The sequence below is a fragment of the Micropterus dolomieu genome, linkage group LG01, assembly GCF_021292245.1.
Source record: "Micropterus dolomieu isolate WLL.071019.BEF.003 ecotype Adirondacks linkage group LG01, ASM2129224v1, whole genome shotgun sequence".
In the NCBI taxonomy this organism is placed as follows: domain Eukaryota; kingdom Metazoa; phylum Chordata; class Actinopteri; order Centrarchiformes; family Centrarchidae; genus Micropterus; species Micropterus dolomieu.
Genome location: NC_060150.1, coordinates 1361154 through 1378880, shown reverse-complemented (window position 1 = coordinate 1378880; position 17727 = coordinate 1361154). Strand labels below are relative to the sequence as shown.

The 17727-nt window shown below is 41.2% G+C and overlaps 2 protein-coding genes and 1 long non-coding RNA gene across 4 annotated transcripts in view; 2 read left to right on the top strand and 1 right to left on the bottom strand.

The window, feature by feature from the left end:
* Window positions 1-1892: 1892 nt before the first annotated feature.
* Window positions 1893-10481, top strand: LOC123972205 (tetraspanin-7-like). The gene is made up of 8 exons (XM_046051518.1): window positions 1893-1973; window positions 5163-5351; window positions 6041-6115; window positions 6203-6298; window positions 7207-7362; window positions 7720-7803; window positions 9460-9531; window positions 10037-10481. The coding sequence occupies exons 1-7, from the start codon at window positions 1893-1895 to the stop codon at window positions 9526-9528; spliced, it is 750 nt and encodes a 249-aa protein (XP_045907474.1). The 3' UTR covers window positions 9529-9531; window positions 10037-10481.
* A 1024-nt stretch (window positions 10482-11505) lies between these two features.
* LOC123972308 (mid1-interacting protein 1-B-like) lies at window positions 11506-14651 on the top strand. Of its 2 annotated transcripts, none has more exons than XM_046051709.1 (2): window positions 11506-11660; window positions 12518-14651. In XM_046051709.1, the coding sequence occupies exon 2, from the start codon at window positions 12802-12804 to the stop codon at window positions 13249-13251; it is 450 nt and encodes a 149-aa protein (XP_045907665.1). In that variant the 5' UTR covers window positions 11506-11660; window positions 12518-12801; the 3' UTR covers window positions 13252-14651. The 2 variants fall into 2 exon arrangements, with proteins under 2 accessions (XP_045907665.1, XP_045907674.1); XM_046051718.1 differs by lacking the exon at window positions 11506-11660 and adding an exon at window positions 11746-11903.
* Window positions 14652-17384: 2733 nt separating this feature from the next.
* The window catches only part of LOC123972456, a 1772-nt gene continuing 1429 nt past the window's right edge, over window positions 17385-17727 (bottom strand). Inside the window, exon 2 of the long non-coding RNA XR_006825415.1 lies at window positions 17385-17708. This is a non-coding gene — a long non-coding RNA (uncharacterized LOC123972456). The remainder of the gene's footprint in view (window positions 17709-17727) is intronic.

Genomic DNA, 17727 nt, shown 5'->3' with positions numbered 1-17727 from the left:
TTTTGAGGCAGAATCTACCTTTCAGTCAATGAGTAGAGGCTGCAGTCACTTTCTGGCAAGCAGACTACTGCATGTTATGTGTTGTTTTGGCCATTTAAAGGTATTTCAACAGGTAAAAAGGGCTGGATTGGTTGGTACACAGCAAGTTATATAATGTAGAGTCATAAGAATGATTGCAAAAGAGATCATGTTTTTATTTTATATATAACTCAGCAGTAGGTCATGTTAATTATAGGCTACAGTCTGTTTTCCAAATATAAACAAGCATATTAGACACGCGCCTGCCAAACACGTAATCCATCTGCAACAACAGGCTTCTATTGACTATAATCATATAAATGTCAGATCTGGTTACACTAATACACAATTGTGACCACGAACATAAAGTGATGTTAATTTGCACGTTATGTCTGTTTGATCCAGATAAAAGCAGCTACAGCTATAAAGAGACTGAGCGCACTCCCTTGGCCGGCAATCACTTTACAGCACACCTGAACTATGCTCTACTGTCCAGTCTTTCTGACAATGTAAAATCTGATTTCAGGTCTGCTAACACCGTATACAGTCTTTATTAACGCACAGTTAAAAACGGGGACATTTGTGGGCACAGCTCCAGGCGGGGACGGGCCACTGAAACCAGGGACGTCTGGTGACCCTCGTTTATAAACACATCACAATGAAATCTGATGTGCGTTAGATTTACACGATAAATTATGATGATTTCACTGTTATGTTACATAGAACTCAAAGCTCTGTATGAATTAAATATACTTTTTAAAAGCATCTTCATCTGGTCTTTTTTCTGCCTAAGAAACACCCTCAAAAACTCAAACGCAGCTGTTTGTAAATCCATCACAAAGTTCTTCCTGCTGTCAGCTAGTTGTTACTACAGGAAAGTCTTTCCTGGTTACCTTTAAGTAGCGGAAGCACTGTCCAATCAAAAGCTACTAATTATGTAAACACGATGTCACTGTAGCATTACAAGCTAGCATTGCTATCAATTAGAGACAGTCATGCTAGCAGCTTTGTGAGGCAGCGCAGCAAAACATTGAGCTAACATGCTAATGTTCACCATCCTGGTTTAGCACGCTAACATTAGCTCAAACACAGATTACAGCTGAGGACACATTAAAACGTTGAGCGGGTAGAAAGACCTGAGCTCATGGATCGATTTGTAGCTCCGTGCAGCCGAGTCATGGCTGGTGGGTCGGGGGTGCTGGACCTTCACAGGGAGGTGTCACCGCAGGTCGGGCTCCCTGAGGATCACCTCCTTGTTAATTGTGTGGTCAGAGTGTGAAGAATGAGGGTCACATGTTTGTGACCGTCACCTCCAAACCACCAACCACACGACGTCCTGCACGTCTCATTCAAACAGTTGAAATGTCTCAGGGTCACTTACATTCAGACCTTTCATGGGGGACAACAGGCGTGATATTTAAGGGTTTCTCTCGATATTCTAAATAAATTGGTACCTACTGCTGAACTGGCTGGTAAGTCTTGATGGAACAACATTTGTCAGCATTTAAAGGCGAGACCTGCAAAAGTGGTGGCCAGCTGAGTCTGCAGGTTGCTGCTGAGTGTCGGCACCAAATATGAGCATGATTGTTCTACTTTTGTGATATTTCTGTGCCTTTTTTGTGCAATATTTACACAATTTTCCTGCAATATTTGGCCAATTTCTGTGCCACTATTATTCCTTTCTGTGAAATCTTTGGTTTCCTTTGTTCACCGACTTTGTAACAGATGTTTCATTTCATGCCAACAAGATTTACTGAATTGTGCTGGATTTGACTGAGAGAGAGAGAGACCCAGAGATAAAGGGGAGAGAGAGAGAGAGAGAGAGAGAGAGAGAGAGAGAGTCCTGGTGTTGGTCCTCCAGTGTCAGTTGGATTATGGCTCCCAGGAGGATGGAAACTAAACCGGTGATCTTCTGTCTGAAGACGCTGCTGCTGCTCTACTCTTTGATCTTCTGGGTGAGAAAATACATTTTAATCACACGAGTCGCTGTTTATAACACATTTTCTAATCAGCAATCTGTATTTTCTGATGGTAAATTCTGTTTTTATTTGGAACTGTAGTGATTTTCATGCTTGTTTTAGAGGTTAAGACCATTTTTAAAACGTCTTTCGGCTCCTAAAATGTTCTTTTTTAATTTAATTTATGTAAAAATGTGACATTGGATTTGTACAAACTGACATTTTTCAACACATTTGAAGTTGATATTCTGGAGATCCAAAGTTTTCTTCTGCAACAAAGAGGGAAAGCTTTAGTTTTTAATCAAAGTACACAGCGTGAGACATCAGGACAGGATACAATGTGTCTGAATGCTGGGGTCAGAGGTCAGCTGGAGGCCAGAGGAGGAGGTTCAGTAATTATCTGGACCGTGAGGAATGAGGAGGAGGCCGGAGCTGTGACACGCAGACGATAATGAAGATCTGAAAATACAACAAGAGGAGCTGCCAGTCTGTCCGACTCCGATGGAGAGCAGATTCTGTCAGTAATAACAAGTCTGTTCACAGCTGATGCACATTGTTCCTGGTTGTTGCAGAACTGGGGCTGGTTCTGGATCTTGCCGTTGCTCAGTCTCAGTTGTTGCCTCGGTTGTTAACAAGTCATTTTCTGGTCCTGATTAGTTGTCCAGCTCTGATTGTTGCGAAGCCTTTACAGTTTGTTGCCTAGTCCTTATATTAACCTGTTTTCTGCATATTACCCAGTCCTGATTATTGTCTAGCCCAGGTTTTGGCCTAGTCCTCAATGTAACATATTCCTGAGTCCTGGTTTACTTGCCCTGATTTTGTTGTAGCTCTAGCTTTTGAACAGCCCTGGTTGCTTTCTGGACACGTTCCTAGTCCTGATGGCTGTCAAGTCCTTGTTGCCGTCTTTTCTAGCCCTGGTCGTATTCTCGTCCCGGTTCTTGTCTGTTTTCTGTCCCTGGTTGTTGCATAGTTCTGGATCTTGCCTGTTCATGGTTGCTGTCTATCCCTGGTTAGTTTTCTAGCAATTCTCGAGACCCAGATTTTTTCTGGTCCTGGTTGTTGCCTTTGTGGCACAGAAAACTGCTTTTCTTGACACAGAACAGACGGACTAAAGTACTGAAGTCCATCTCGTGTCTGTTTGTGTTTTCATGCCTCCGTTTCTTTCAGCTGCAGACGGATTAAAATCTGTCGCTGTGTTCGTTTGGCAACAGCTGATATGTTTCAGAGCTGTTTGTGTTGGCAGTCGGACCTGTTAGGTGTTATGTTTTTTGCTTAAATCCTTTATAATTTACTTGAAATTATCTCAAACTGTTATCCGTACTTTCTTTAGTTTCTATATTTAATTATTCTAGTTTCAGTTTTGAATTATATTTTCACCGTCTCAAAATGTCTTCGGTTTGATTCATCGATTTCACTTTTTTATAAGCTTTTTTAGGAATTGTTTCTAACTTCTGATAATAAAAGCAACTTGTAATTTACATTTGATGTACATAAAATCAGTATTCTCCCCTTGAATGTCTCTGAGGATCTCAGACTGTTTAAGTTAAATATCTTTTCTGTTGTTGCTGCAACAAAGTGGATTATGAAGGCTTTATTTATTTTGAGTGTATTTGTTGTTGAAGTGAATCCTGATCTAATGTTTGAGCCTCACAGGCCCAATCTGTCATCTGCTGCACAAACACAAACGTCTTTTATCCTAAATCAAACCAAAGAAACGTGACTCCAGCTGACTGTCGGCGCTCTTATCTGCTCCTGAATGCTGGCAGACGTCGAGCTTTTCAACATCACAGCCTCACGCCGTCTGTTTGCTCATACAGGCGCAGCAGGTGCGACCAGGAGTCAAAATCAAACGCCTCCTTCATTTATCTCCCTCCAGCATCCTCCTCTTTTCTCCTCTTTCATCCCTCAGATGGTTTGATGTACCAAACCTGAACAGACGTCCTCATAAACCACATCAACCGGACACAGAGTCCAGATAAAGACAAAACTCAGCCATTAATTAATCTGCATTTCCTAAATAAAGGAAAGTCACAGTCATCTCCCAAAATGTCCTTCTAGACAGAGTTTACAGGAAATACCAAAAAGTGTGTTACACAGCTAAAACGCAGCTGTGGACGGAGATCATATTCGTTTTTAAACTAAAATGAAGTAGTGTGGATGGGGCCTCGTTTTTTTTCACGGGTAATAGTCTTTAATGAAGGTATTTTCTACTGTACGGATACCTGTGGATTAACATAAATTTACATCCACTCTAAGTAACGAGACAACCTGTACTCTGGGTACTTCTTCTACTACAACTACACTTGCAGCTGTACATACAGTACTGTGTGTATTAAATTACATGTGGAGTGTTGTGAGGACGTTGCTCTGACTCGGCTCTTCTTCCCGTCTGTTTGTCACTTTGTCACTTTACTGCCAGAGCTCGTTACGGAGTCATGTGATGCTGAGTCACTGCTCAACACACACGCGCACGCACACACACACACACACACACACACACACTCACACACGCACACACGCACACACACGCACACACACACACACACTCATTCAGCCCATCTGCTGCTGATTTTATTACTGTCATTCGATAACATTCATATTCATCCAAACATTACTCATGCATTCTGTTTGACTGTGCAGCTCTTGCCAGGAGTTAAACTCAGACTAAGTACATTTACTTAAGTTTGAGGTACTTGTACTAGATACTGTACGTGTCCCTGCCAGCGTCTGCAGTCTGTGTGAAAGCAGTGAATGATTGTTTGATTACCTTTCAATGATTGTTGTGAGTTTTATGTCCTTTGTTGTGCAAATACAAACAACTCAAACATGTAGTATTTTAATATTGTACCTCATTTTACCTACTTCACATGCTGCTACATTTACTGTGGGGTGGATTCATCTTTCACACTGATTATAAATTATGTATATAAAATATTTTTTTGTTAAGTAACTGAAGCTTTTGAATTAATGTAGTGGAGTCGAATAAAATGAGGAAACTCAAGTAAAGTGCGAGTAGTAGTGCAAATCTTTAGTAAATGCACTTTACATACTGTATGTAGTATAAGCGATTTAATGTATACTATAAATATCTGTTTATCCGTAAACTCAAAGACAAAAGTAAAGGTGAAGGACAAGTGCTTCCTCATTGGTTGACAGTCTGACTAGAGTCCCTCCCCCCCTCCTCAGGTGACAGGTATCGTCCTGCTGTCAGTGGGGTTATGGTGGAAGTTCATGTTGGGCCCCTACATGTTGTTGATCTCCAGTGGCCCGTCCAACGCTCCATACGTCCTCACCGGCACCGGAGTCGCCATCGTGCTGTTTGGACTGTTCGGCTGCTTCGCCACCTGCAGGGGGCGCCCCTGGATGTTAAAACTGGTCTGTCGCTGTTATGTTCTTCTTAAGATTAACAGCAGTGGTGGAGGAAGTATTCAGATCCTTTACTGCTAAAAGTACTAATATTACACCGTGAAAATAATCTGTCACAAGTAAAAGTACTGCATTGAAAATGTTACATCAGTGAAAGTATAATTAGGAACATGTACTTAAAGTACTAAAGCAGTAAAATGTTGTAGTTGTTGAGCTGGAGCTCATTCTGAACTGTTTTAGTTTCAGACTGCAGCTTGTAATTATTTTCATTCTGGATCAATCTGCTGAATATTTCCTCCATCAATCCACTGATTGTTTGGTTTGGAAAGATTCTGCCGTCACAGTTACCCAAAGAGACACCTTCACAACATTCAACGTTACAAACATCACAGTTCACTTCAACCATTGGTTTGACTGATTGATTCATTGACCAATTGTCTCAGCTGTACTTGCATAAACAGTTGGGGAGTTTCATTTATAACAAAACATCATATTTTATAAACTAGTCATGTGTTTTATGTAAAAAAAAAAAAATAATAATAAAGCTGTCAGATAAATGTAGTGAAGTAAAAAGTACAATATTTCCCTCTGAGACGTAGTGGAGTAGAAGTATAAAGTACCTCTGACATACAAATAACTGCTGTATGACCTCACTATGATTTCTTTAACCTGACCTGTGACCTCTGACCTCTCCTCAGTACGCTGTGTTCCTGTCTGTGGTCTTCATGACTGAACTTATTGCTGGAATCTCTGGATTCGTCTTTCGGCATGAGGTCAAAAACACAAAAATGCATATTTCAGATGAAACACTAAATTAAATGATAATGCTGTTCACACTGACGTACTGTGTGTGTGTTTAGATTAAAGGGACATTCTTCACTTCGTACAGCGACGCAGTGATGAAATACGATGGGCGAGATGACAGGAGTCTGGCTGTGGACGGTGTTCAACGTAGAGTCAGTGTCTCTTCACCTCTCTCCCTTGACATAATAACGTATTTACTTAACTTTTAAACTTAAAGCTGAAACAAGCTGAAAACACAGCATCTGACATATTTTCACATGGGAAAGTAGTTGATGCCAACATGTTAGCAAACAGCTGCCTACTTCCAGCGGACACAGAGCAATATGATCATCTCTTTGGAGTCAGCAATTACTTGTGGGGTCCCTCAGGGTTCTATTCTTAGTCCTCTACATTGTTCAGTTAATTTTTTCATAAATTATCACACCTTTTACTTAGTAAAATAAGTTACACAGTTAGAGACTTTAAAAACAACCCATGTGTTACAAAACGTATATATAACTTCTTCATATGAGTGTTTTATAAGGTTCTGCTTTGTTTAGGCAACTAAAAGTACGTGGAACTTGAATTGTTCTTTTTTTTCCCATTTGGGGGCAGAAAAACAATATGTAAACGCCACCTTTTACACATTATCACCTTATGAAGTAGTTGTGGTTAGCTCATATTGTTGAGTGTTTTGTAAAGTAGTTTGTACCTTTGTTTTGAAAAGTTTAATATTATTATATAAAATCTAAACCATAAATCAAATAAAAAAATATAGCCAACAGTCCACTGGGTACCACTTCTCTTTATGTTTCTTTATATTAATGTAAATCAAATAAAAAAATATAGCCAACAGTCCACTGGGTACCACTTCTCTTTATGTTTCTTTATATTAATGATCTTGGGGAGGTCCTTTTGTAGAGATCCGGTTATATGCTGATGATACAGTGGTTTATGTGTGTGATGCTACGAAACACCCAGTATGAGCACACCTTCATTCTAATGCAATAAAAGACAGAATATTATCTCTAATTGTTAAATGAACACCTTCAGATGATGTTTTTTCTCTCTATGTTTGTAGTTACAGTGCTGTGGAGTTTATAATTACACCAGCTGGTTCAGCAGTGTGTATTTTCCGGTCAGTGGGATTCCTTCCAGTTGCTGCGTTACTTTCTCTGACTGCAGCATAGCAGACCTGAAGAACGCCACTCTGGCTGCAAACAAAGTCCACAAACAGGTCGGAAACACACACAAATTCACTTTTCTTTCTTTGATCATGTGACTGGAAGACCATAAATTGATAGGACAAGTCTAATCGATCCTTTGTGTCTGAATTTGTGAGCTTTAAAACATTTTTGAAAGTGTTTGCACAGTTTTACCTTCTGTAAATTTCAATTTAATATTCAGTAGTGATTATATTTCATAATAAAGTTGCTTCTAAGATTCAAGTCATTGCAGACTGTGCCTCTGTGCTCACACAATGAAGAGCAGATAAATCAACGCCACAAGACAATAAATGCGAATTGCAAGTTAAACTGATTAATTAATAAATGCACAAATAAGGAAAGAAAAACCGAATGACATGTGTCTGCAGGGTTGTTACGAGTTGGTGACGTCCTTCATAGAGAGCAACATGGGAATCATCGCTGGAGTTACTTTTGGCATCGCCTTCTCTCAGGTACAACACAAAGTCTGAATGAACTACAGAGTAAATACTTCAGAATACCACGGTGTATTATAGTTGTACCACTGCGTAAAGATGAAACCTGAACAGCACTGAATTTAGAGCAGTAATTTGTACTGATAAAAGTGATTTCAACCATCAGAGTAGTTGCCTATTAATTTTCCTTCATCGACTGATTAATCAAGTAATCATTTCAGCTGTACTTGTATAAATTGTTGGGTACTTTAATTTATAACAAATCATCATATTTTATAAACTCTTAATATGTTTTGTGTGTAAAAATCTTAATTTGTAAAGTAACAGGTAACTTATAGGCTGTCATGTAGTAAAGGAAAAAATCCCTTTGATATGTAGTGGAATAGAAATACAAATTTTCAGCGTGAGAAGAAAATACTTAAATAAAGTCCCTCAAAAACATGTGTGAAACTGTGCAGTAGCTGCAGTTTCTGGTTTTGTCCTTCAGGGGGCAGCACTGAGAGGAGATACCACAGACTGTACGGGAGACAGACAGGCCTGAAAATTATTTTTTTCTAATAATAGTAATTTTACAACAACAAAAAACAAAATAAATAAAAGACCCGTTTTGAGAAAGTTAGATTTAGACAGAATTTCCATTATTTTCCAAAGAAGCAGTTTTGATTTCAGACCAAGAGGTGAGGATGGAAAATGTGTGTGTGGTTTCCTTCAGCCAACACACCTCATTAGCCCCGACAGCGCTGCTCCTTATCATGGCGACCACCCTCATTACCCATAACGGGCCTGATACAGAGAGAGAGAAGAAGAAGAAATAAGAAGTTAATTAAATCACAGCTTTACAGCTGGACGTACTTTACCTGCAGGATCTATGACCAGTCGTGGTCCAGAATAAAATGTATGAATATGAGACTGAACTTTACAGTTGCACTTTGTGTTGGAAAAATATTTTCCTGTCTTTAATCTTTTACAATCTTTAATATTTAAATAACTTTAAAGGCTATAATTTTGTGGCATTGACCTTGAACTCACCTCTTCACGGCCCCCAACAACAATATACTGAATATGAACTACAGCAGGTCTCAGCATTCAGCCGTGCACGATATCTGTATTTTGTATTCAGTTAGGAAATAAAGTCGCGTTTTTGTTTTCATCCCCGTCTGCTCTCTTTCTAACTGAGTCAGGTGTTTCAAGGATAAAGGGAGAGAAATCTGTCAGTGGTCTGATATTCCTGATCTTCATGTGGTGGAAACACAAACAGGACAGACAAGAAAGGGACGTTAAGTTCCTCAGGTTCCTGTTTCAGGAACATTTTGGTCAAAGAAGATGAAAACATACAGCAGAGTTCAGACAAAGCTGACAGTTTGTCCTAAACGTCTCCAAAACTGCATTAGGTTTGGTGTGAGTTGACTAACAGATCAAACATGATACTCTGTGTATTTGTACTCCATTTTAATACTTTTAGATATTAATCATATTTGTGCTGTTTGTAATAGAGTACTTTGTGTAAGATGTTGATTTTATTAAAGGAAAAAGAAACAAGGAATTTCATGTTTTATATTCTGGCATGTTCAGAGGCAGCTTTGAATCAGAGTGCATCATGATTTTTATACGTTAAAACAGATTTAAAAATGAAATGAAAAATAAGATGATGAATGAAGTCTGTCTCTGTCTCAGTTGATAGGGATGTCTCTGGCCTGCTGTTTGTCTCGCTTCATCAACGCCAACCAGTACGAGATGGTGTGACAGGTAACATCCTCACCCAATGGGAGATCAGGCTTTCAGTCTGACCACCTGAGGGCGCCGCAGACTGTGGATGCTGTTAAACGCGGCCTTAAAACTTTTTAGGAGAGCGTTTTCTTTTTCTTTCTGTGCTGTCTATGTGTTTTTATTTTTAACCTGTAGCACTTTGGGATTTGTTTAAATATTAAATGCATTACAAATAAAATGTTTGTCTTACTATCTTCGTGGGGACATCTCATTGACCCATACCCTAACCTTAATCTTCATAACTACATGCCTAACCCTTACCCTAGTTCTAACCTGAACCCTCAAACCAAGTCTTAACCCTCAAACTGCCCTTTAAACTTGTGGGGTCCAGGATTTTGGCCCCCACAAAGCTGATCGGACCCCACAAGTATAGTGAGTCCTGGTCGAACATGGTAAAACAAAAACACACACACACACTTTTCTCCTTTCTCCGGTTCGTCACCTCCGTTTTCTCTTTTCTTGTCTCTTTTTCTTTCTTTTACAGAAAAGGGACCGTGAAGCACGTTACCATGGGAACCTGGAAACGCACTCACATCTTGAATGAACCGGTTGACATTCGTCTTGTATTTATTTTAGTTTTTTTCTCTGTGTCTGTGAAAAAACCTGAATCCCTGAAAGTTTTTTGCCCTTTTGTCTTTCACACTTTCATGAAGCCGATTGTGAAAATCTGTCGAGGTTCACATCAAGACAAATGACACCATTAATAATAATAATAATAATAATATGAAATAAATGTAAAAGTTTCCTGTATTTTTTGTTTTTATTTTGTTGATGGGATTACGTTTATGTCTTCAGTTGCAATGGAAATGTTTAATGGTTCAAAGTCATGTGATTGAAGTAAAGCACCTCGAGGTGAGATTGTTCACTGTGTTGTAGTTTATTTTGGGTTTATCTGGCAGACACTCCTAAATAAATGTGTATGGGACTCAGCTGGCTGTTACTACGAACAGTATTTTATTTATATTTGTCTGTCAGTGTTTTGTACCGTGGCAGCAGCAGCTCACAGTGACGAGTATCTGACACTTTAATAAAACATCAGTCAGTCAGCCGTCTTCAGAAAATCGATCTGTTTGGAGTGAAGCTGTGAGTTCAAACTGTGAAACATCATGTGCTGAGAAATAAAACAGGAAATAAACACAAAGACAGAAACATCTCAAAGAACATGGAGAGTTCAACTGTCTATTTATTTTCTTAGGGGTTATTATGACAAGTTGGAACTTCTGATTCTAATTTTGAGTATAAAAACACTTGAAACAATAAAAAACACGTGTTAACAATGATATTTTATGTTTGTAAGTATCATGTATAAACAATTGTAAAATAAAAAAATGTTTTATTCTGTCTTGTTTACAAAAGTCACTTAGATTTGTTGACTTGTTGAAGACAGAGGATCATTGAAATCTAATAATTAAATGCTACAACTACTATTAATAAAACGTATTTCCCCACAGACATATCTTTAGTTAAACTTTATAGTAAAACATCTGTTTTATTATCCTCAGCAAATGTGACCTTTATTTATTGAATCTTAGAAGATGAAATTACTTTATTACAAAACTAATGACAGCCAGAAAATACACAGAAAACTGAATAATAACTAAAGATTGTATAAAATACTACCATTAATTTCACTTGACACAAAATACATAACAGGAGATGGCGTTTCAGAAAAAGAGGAAAATAACAGCGTATAAATAAATAAATACAAAAGTTAATTTGTTGTTGATATAAAAACAAATGTATGAATTAAAATATAAAAGAAAATGCGCATAAAAATTGTTTATGAAAATAAAGTATCCATAAATGAGTAAATAAATTGTTAATCTACTGTTGATATGAAAATAACGTTTTAATAAATATGCTAATTAATATTTACGTCAGACTCTTGTGTTTACATTTTTCCAACGTTCCACCCTGACGTCACCCGGCCTTGCCCGCCTGTGATTGGCTGTGTGCAGATAATCTCCGCCCCTCCCGCCCTGCTGCTCCTCCTCCGCTGATGCTACGAAGCGAGCGCCGCTGACCGTCCGGAGCTCCATCCCGGACAGATTACCGGGCGAAAGCAGCGACTCACACGCCGACACCGCCGAGGAACGAGCCGCCACACGGTAAGATCACCGGGCGGCTGCACCGCGGAGGTATTTCCGGTTAATCTGATGCCCCAGGGGAAGTAACGGTACCCGGAAAAGCCGTCTACGAGGGCAGGGGGCTGTCCGGTAACTTAGCTGTTCTGTCGTTTAATTCCCGGTAAACCGGGAGAGTTTGACAAGCTGACCCCCGTCGGTAACGTCTGAACAGATGCGGAGGCTCGCAGCTACCGGCGGCCTCCCGTTTTCTGATCCCGTTAAATTGTAAGTGCGTTGATACAAGACGAGTTCCATTATCGGACGCGGTCTGGATTCTTTGTTTTCTAGTTTTGGGGGTTTTTTTCCTCGACAAACTTCTCCGTTTGTTTTTTTTAACCTACCTGTCCGCGCACAGACCGGACAGGAGTCACCGAGAGTGTGAACACGTGTGCCAAGTTTATAAACCGGCACGTTTACATTTAGCCAACATTACTTCCGCAGAAAACGCTGAACACGTCTCCGGTTTTCAGGCTGCACGCAGGTGGAAAGAGACGTGCACGTGTCCGATAATGGATGTCGCGGCAGATGTCGTTCATTCCTATGGAAGAATGAATCACTGTCGCCTCTTTTTAACACTTAACTAAATGTTTCTGTCCCGGTGACGCAGCGTTAGCTCGTGGCGTTAGCTGCATTTAGCCAGCTGATGCTAGCAGAAAGGGACTTCCTGATTTTTTTTTTTTTTTTTTTAATGGGTCCTTGATACGTCAGGACTCTGATGGGGGATCTGGACTCTGTGTTGGCGGATAGAAAGCTGCACTTCCTGTGTGCTTCACTGTCTTCTGCTCTGTATTTAAAATCACCCAGCACCCTCTCTGTCTTCTTCTGTGGTTGTGTTTCAGGTTCTCGCCCGTTATCTGACCTCAGGGGTGAAACAGTCGGCCGGCGTCCTGCAGCGGGAGACGCCCTCCATCCTCAGCGGGGACACTCGGGGTAAACCTGCGGTCTCTTTAACACTGGCAGACGTGGTGAGTGTACCTGCGTAACCTGGTCCAGCTTTGGGAGCTGGTTAAGACCTGGATCTGGCTGTAGCCTCATAGTAATCCTCTAAAGAGCATTAGCGGGCTAAGTTTGGCCCTGGACTGTGGCAGGCGGAGAAAAGGGGCTTCACTTCAGGTTTGTCAGCATGATGCAGATTTCTGAATCCTACAAGCAGAAGAACTCGCTCTTCAACGCCATGAACCGCTTCATCGGCGCCGTCAACAACATGGACCAGACGGTGATGGTGCCCAGCCTGCTGCGGGACGTCCCGCTGGACGACGCAGAGGACTTGAAGGCGGTGAGCGGCGCTAACGGCACCAACGGCGGCGCCTACTTCCAGCAGGTCGGCGACATGTACAGCTCGTACGTGCTCCTCAAGTCCATCCGCAACGACATCGAGTGGGGCGTCCTGCAGGGCGAGGAGCGGCGGAAGGAGAAGGCGGTCGTGGTCGAGGCGGCGGCAGAGGAGGAGGACGACCTGGAGAAACAGTTTCATTTCCACCTGAAAGGACTCCACGCCGTCCTGTCCAAACTGACCTGCAAGGCCAACACGCTCACGACCCGCTACAAGGAGGAGATCGGCTGCGGGAACTAACTTATAGACACTATTGTAAACGTCTGTGCAGGCGGTTTAAACGCGTTTTAGCTCATTAACTACAAGTCTGTTTACTTACTGTGAGGAACTGTCGAAATATCAACAGATTAAAATATAAACGAGCATCGGGCATAAATATGTTTTCAACACGGTGAATCTGACCGGACGTTTGATGCCCGCAGCTTTCGAGAATTCGGAGACACGTTTCAGTTTGAAGCAAAAACCATCTGAGAGACTTGAAACCTGCTGCCCAACAGAGACCTTTTTAATACTCATGGTTGGTCTTACTCTGTGTTCGGGGAGGACCTGGTCTTGAAATTGTGAAAACTACTGAAACAAAAGGGGACCCGAGTGAGATCCCTGAGGGACTAAAACTCAGACTATCTCGATCCTGACCGTTTCAACACGTCTCTTTTGGGTCCCCCAACTTTTTAAATGCTAGAAAAGATAAAAGTCACCTTGTCCTCTTTTTGTTTGGCTTTCTGACCTCCGTCCTCGAACGAGCCAACTGCACCACCACACATTAACAACTTTAACCCGAAGTCCATTAAACTTTAATGGGCAGCAGATTTCAGGACTCCCGGGTTGGTTTTCATGGAAGGAAACGCTGATGATTTGTAAAGTTAATGAGCTCAAAACGCGCAGAAACACCGGCGCGGTTCATTAAAGAGCATTTATGTCCATCACAAAGGGACTGCGGGAAGTCGGGGTTGGACGCCGGAAAGCTGCTGTTGTCTGCAGGCGTCTGTCCGACTCAGCAGGTTCACTGTGGGTGTCTGTTTTTCTTGGGACTGTCTGCACTTTGTTTTCAGGGTTCGTCCGCCTGTTGTCTTTTTGTCCGTCCTCGTCCCCCCGCTTCATGCTGTACATTCAGGAATGTTTAATATCTGGTAATCCTGCCTCACATGTTCACAGCTTCATTTTGGCCAGCGAGTTAATTTTCAGCAGACTGATGTTACTGAATATTTTTGGGTTTTAGTTTAATCTGGTGCTAAACTACTGAAAACAGACACATGAAGCACTTTAACAGTTTCTGGACAATCTGATCCTAGTGGAAAATAATTGATGCGTTGAAAACGTTGCCCAGCGGGGACGGGATGATCTGATGAAGACGTTAAAATGGGTCAGACGCGATCGGTGAATCCACCGTGACGAGCTGCGGGCCTCCGGTTACCTTGATGTAAAATTAATTAAAGATACACTTTCTCATTTTGTCCCACAAACAAACACCGGAGAACATATCAAACTGTCTTTAATTGAAGGTCACCTGAGGTTGGAGCAGCAGAGAACAGCAGCTTCATGGTCGAAGACATTTCTGTGAAAATAATAATGTAACGTTACAGAGCTACACATTTTTCTATTTCATGTCCAGCTTGGCAATTAAAGGTTTTTGATGAGTATTCTGGTGTTTTGGTTCTTTCTCAGAGTGCAGGCGTCCGTTTTAGTACTCAAAATTCAGCTAAAATTGAAATCCATTTACACTTTTCACAAAATTCTGCATGTATTTAAGCTCAATTATTGAAAACTAACAATAAAACACACATTTAAGAGGAGAGACTGTGGTATTTATAACTGTAGTTACATGTATGTGGAAACGCAGCAATCACAACCGCATCAACATCCCAGTATGACATTATCTGTACATTACGGAGTATAATACTTATTCTTCTGCATCATTTCTGTCCATGTATTTGTTAAATGTCTGTTTTATTATAACATCTTTGGAAAAGTAGAACAGATTCAGACGTTACTGCTGCATGATGAGTACGAGCTACTTTATAAAACATAAACGTGTTTATAGTACTTCTACTTTTTTTCTAAACCCCACTTGACGACCTTGATTGAAAGTGTTTAACAGGATCTTGGATTGATGAGGTCATCAAGCATTGAATCTTTGGAAAAGAAGAAACTGACGGTCGCTGTCCTGAAGTGGAATTAAAATAACTGCATGAATGTGAACGCCGCGCATGAAAGGGTTAATTTGCTGCTGCGCGTGTATTTCAGAACTTTTAAAACTGGATAATCTAAATTTAACTCATGAAAAAAAGTGTAGAAGTTCTGCAGAGAGGTCATAAACTGGGATTTGTGGGTACCAAACCCCACGTATAAAGGGGGCAGGTTGAGACCAGGTTTTAGTCTTCACAGGATGACGAGAGTGCGTCATTGATCTTCTGTTAATGGAATCTCTTGGCTTCTGGCTGGGACGCTGCTCTGTTATTAGATCAGTTACTCAGCAGCAGCCGACAGAAGCTTCACCCAGAGAGTTCGGGTGCTGCTTCTGTCGGCTCCATCAAATTATCGATTAGTGTTAATGTGTCGTCTAATTTATGAAGTTACGTTCGTCCTGCTTTAAATAAACACTTGTTGTTATTCCCGTGGTTTAGTTTAGTGAAGCAGCGAACACGGTGACTCTGTTTACTGTGTGTGAATTTTATTTACTTATTTATTTTACAGGTGCTCAGACTGCAGTTCTGGGCCCATTTGTCCCTGATTCACCACAACCAGAGACCAGAGACCAGATCTGGTCTGAGACCCTGGAACATTTTGAGTCAAGTGTTCAGAGGAGTCTGAGCCTAAAGGTTCAGTAGAAACAGAAGTACAACCACAGTGTAGAAGTACAACCACAGTGTAGTAGTAGAAGTACAACCACAGTGTAGTAGTAGAAGTACAACCACAGTGTAGTAGTAGAAGTACAACCACAGTGTAGTAGTAGAAGTACAACCACAGTGTAGAAGTATCACCACAGTGTAGTAGTAGAAGTACCACCACAGTGTAGAAGTACAACCACAGTGTAGAAGTATCACCACAGTGTAGAAGTAGAAGTATCACCACAGTGTAGAAGTAGAAGTACTCTGTGCTGTACTCTGTATTCAGTCTGCTGTATCAGATAAAGGTTATTTTTTAACTGTCTCTTCAGTGTTTGCAGAAATAAAAGTCCAGCACGAGCTGCGAGCTGCTTCTTTCTCTCTACACACAAGGCATTTAATGTGGGAGTGAACGTGTTCTGTCCCTGATGGGAATCTGTATCTATGTAAATGTTAAACGGTCAGTTGTTCCCAAGCTGAGCTTTACGATGATCTACAGGAAGCTGCGTCCCCGGCAAGAAAGAAGAGTGAGACTCAGCAGGTTTTACAAAACATTTCAGCCTGAACCTGAACCGCCACACGTTGGCGTCCCGGCAGAATCATCGTCCGCTCAAATGTCAGAACTCGTTGGACTGAGTTGGGCTGCAGATTTACAGAAGAACCTTTTGAAGCGTCGGGTTTTTATTTTTAATCCCAACTCCTCAGCAGACATCACGCTTCATCCTGGTTCCTTCAGTTCTGCTGGGACCTTGGGGGTAAAGGTCACGTTAACAACTTAACTTGGAGGTTTGTTTCTAATCTGTTTATCTTAACGCTTTCTTGACCAATCAGAACCCGTATTACTGAAACAACTTTAATAATCAGAAGAAGTTGTAAATAAATATCATTATTGTTTGTTCAGATGTTTATATTGATGTATTTTTGAATCCATGTTCCCTCCAGTGTGGACAGGAACCTGCTGTGCTGCCTCTGACGCCCAGCAGGGGGCAGCAGTCGGCCTGCTCAGGCTGGATCTGTCCTGCTCCTCCTGTGCGGAGACTCTCAGTCTGACCGGTGAGGACTGCGGGGCCGTCTCCGCCATCCTGAGACGCAGCGTCCGGGACACACAGCTCAGCCAGAATCACGCACACAAACGAATAAACAAACAAACACAACAACAGAAAAGTAAACACCGGGGCTCTTCATCCTCCTCCTCTCTCCCCTCGTCAGCACCTGAAGAAGCAGAAGTTCACCTACGACCCCGTCACACAGAAGAAAGGTTTCCTGGAGGCCCGAGTTCTGGAGCTCCTCAGGAACCTGCTGTCCAAGTAAGGAACCTCTCAGCACATGATGTAACGCTGGATAATGTGTCATTATACAACATGATGTAAAGCCGATGCAAGTCTTTGATAGGAGGAGTAATATTGTGAATATTAAATATCTCTGAATGGATTTCATCACGTCATAACATGGACATCATCAGCTTCAGATTCTACTGATCCACTGCTCACACTGATATTACTGACATTACATCTGACCTGGACCTCATTAGACCTGGACTCCACTACATTTCAGGCCAAATGCTGCACTTTTTACTCACTCTGCACATTATTAACACAAACACACAGTAACTATCACATGTTGATGGATCATGTTAGCTTCAGATAGCCAGCGCTATATAAAGGATGCTTTATACTGTTACTGGGACTCGAACACAGTACTTTTACACTGTGCCGCTGCTGCTTTTGCTTAGGGAAATGTTCAGAGTCCTTCTTCCACCGCTGCTTCACATCATCATCTCCATGGAAACACTCTGTTTGTTGAATGGATTATTGTTTCTTGTCTGCAGCTTCACTCACTGATGGATTTTCAAACTGTTCACTTGTCACAAACCTGTGGACTCATTTCTTCT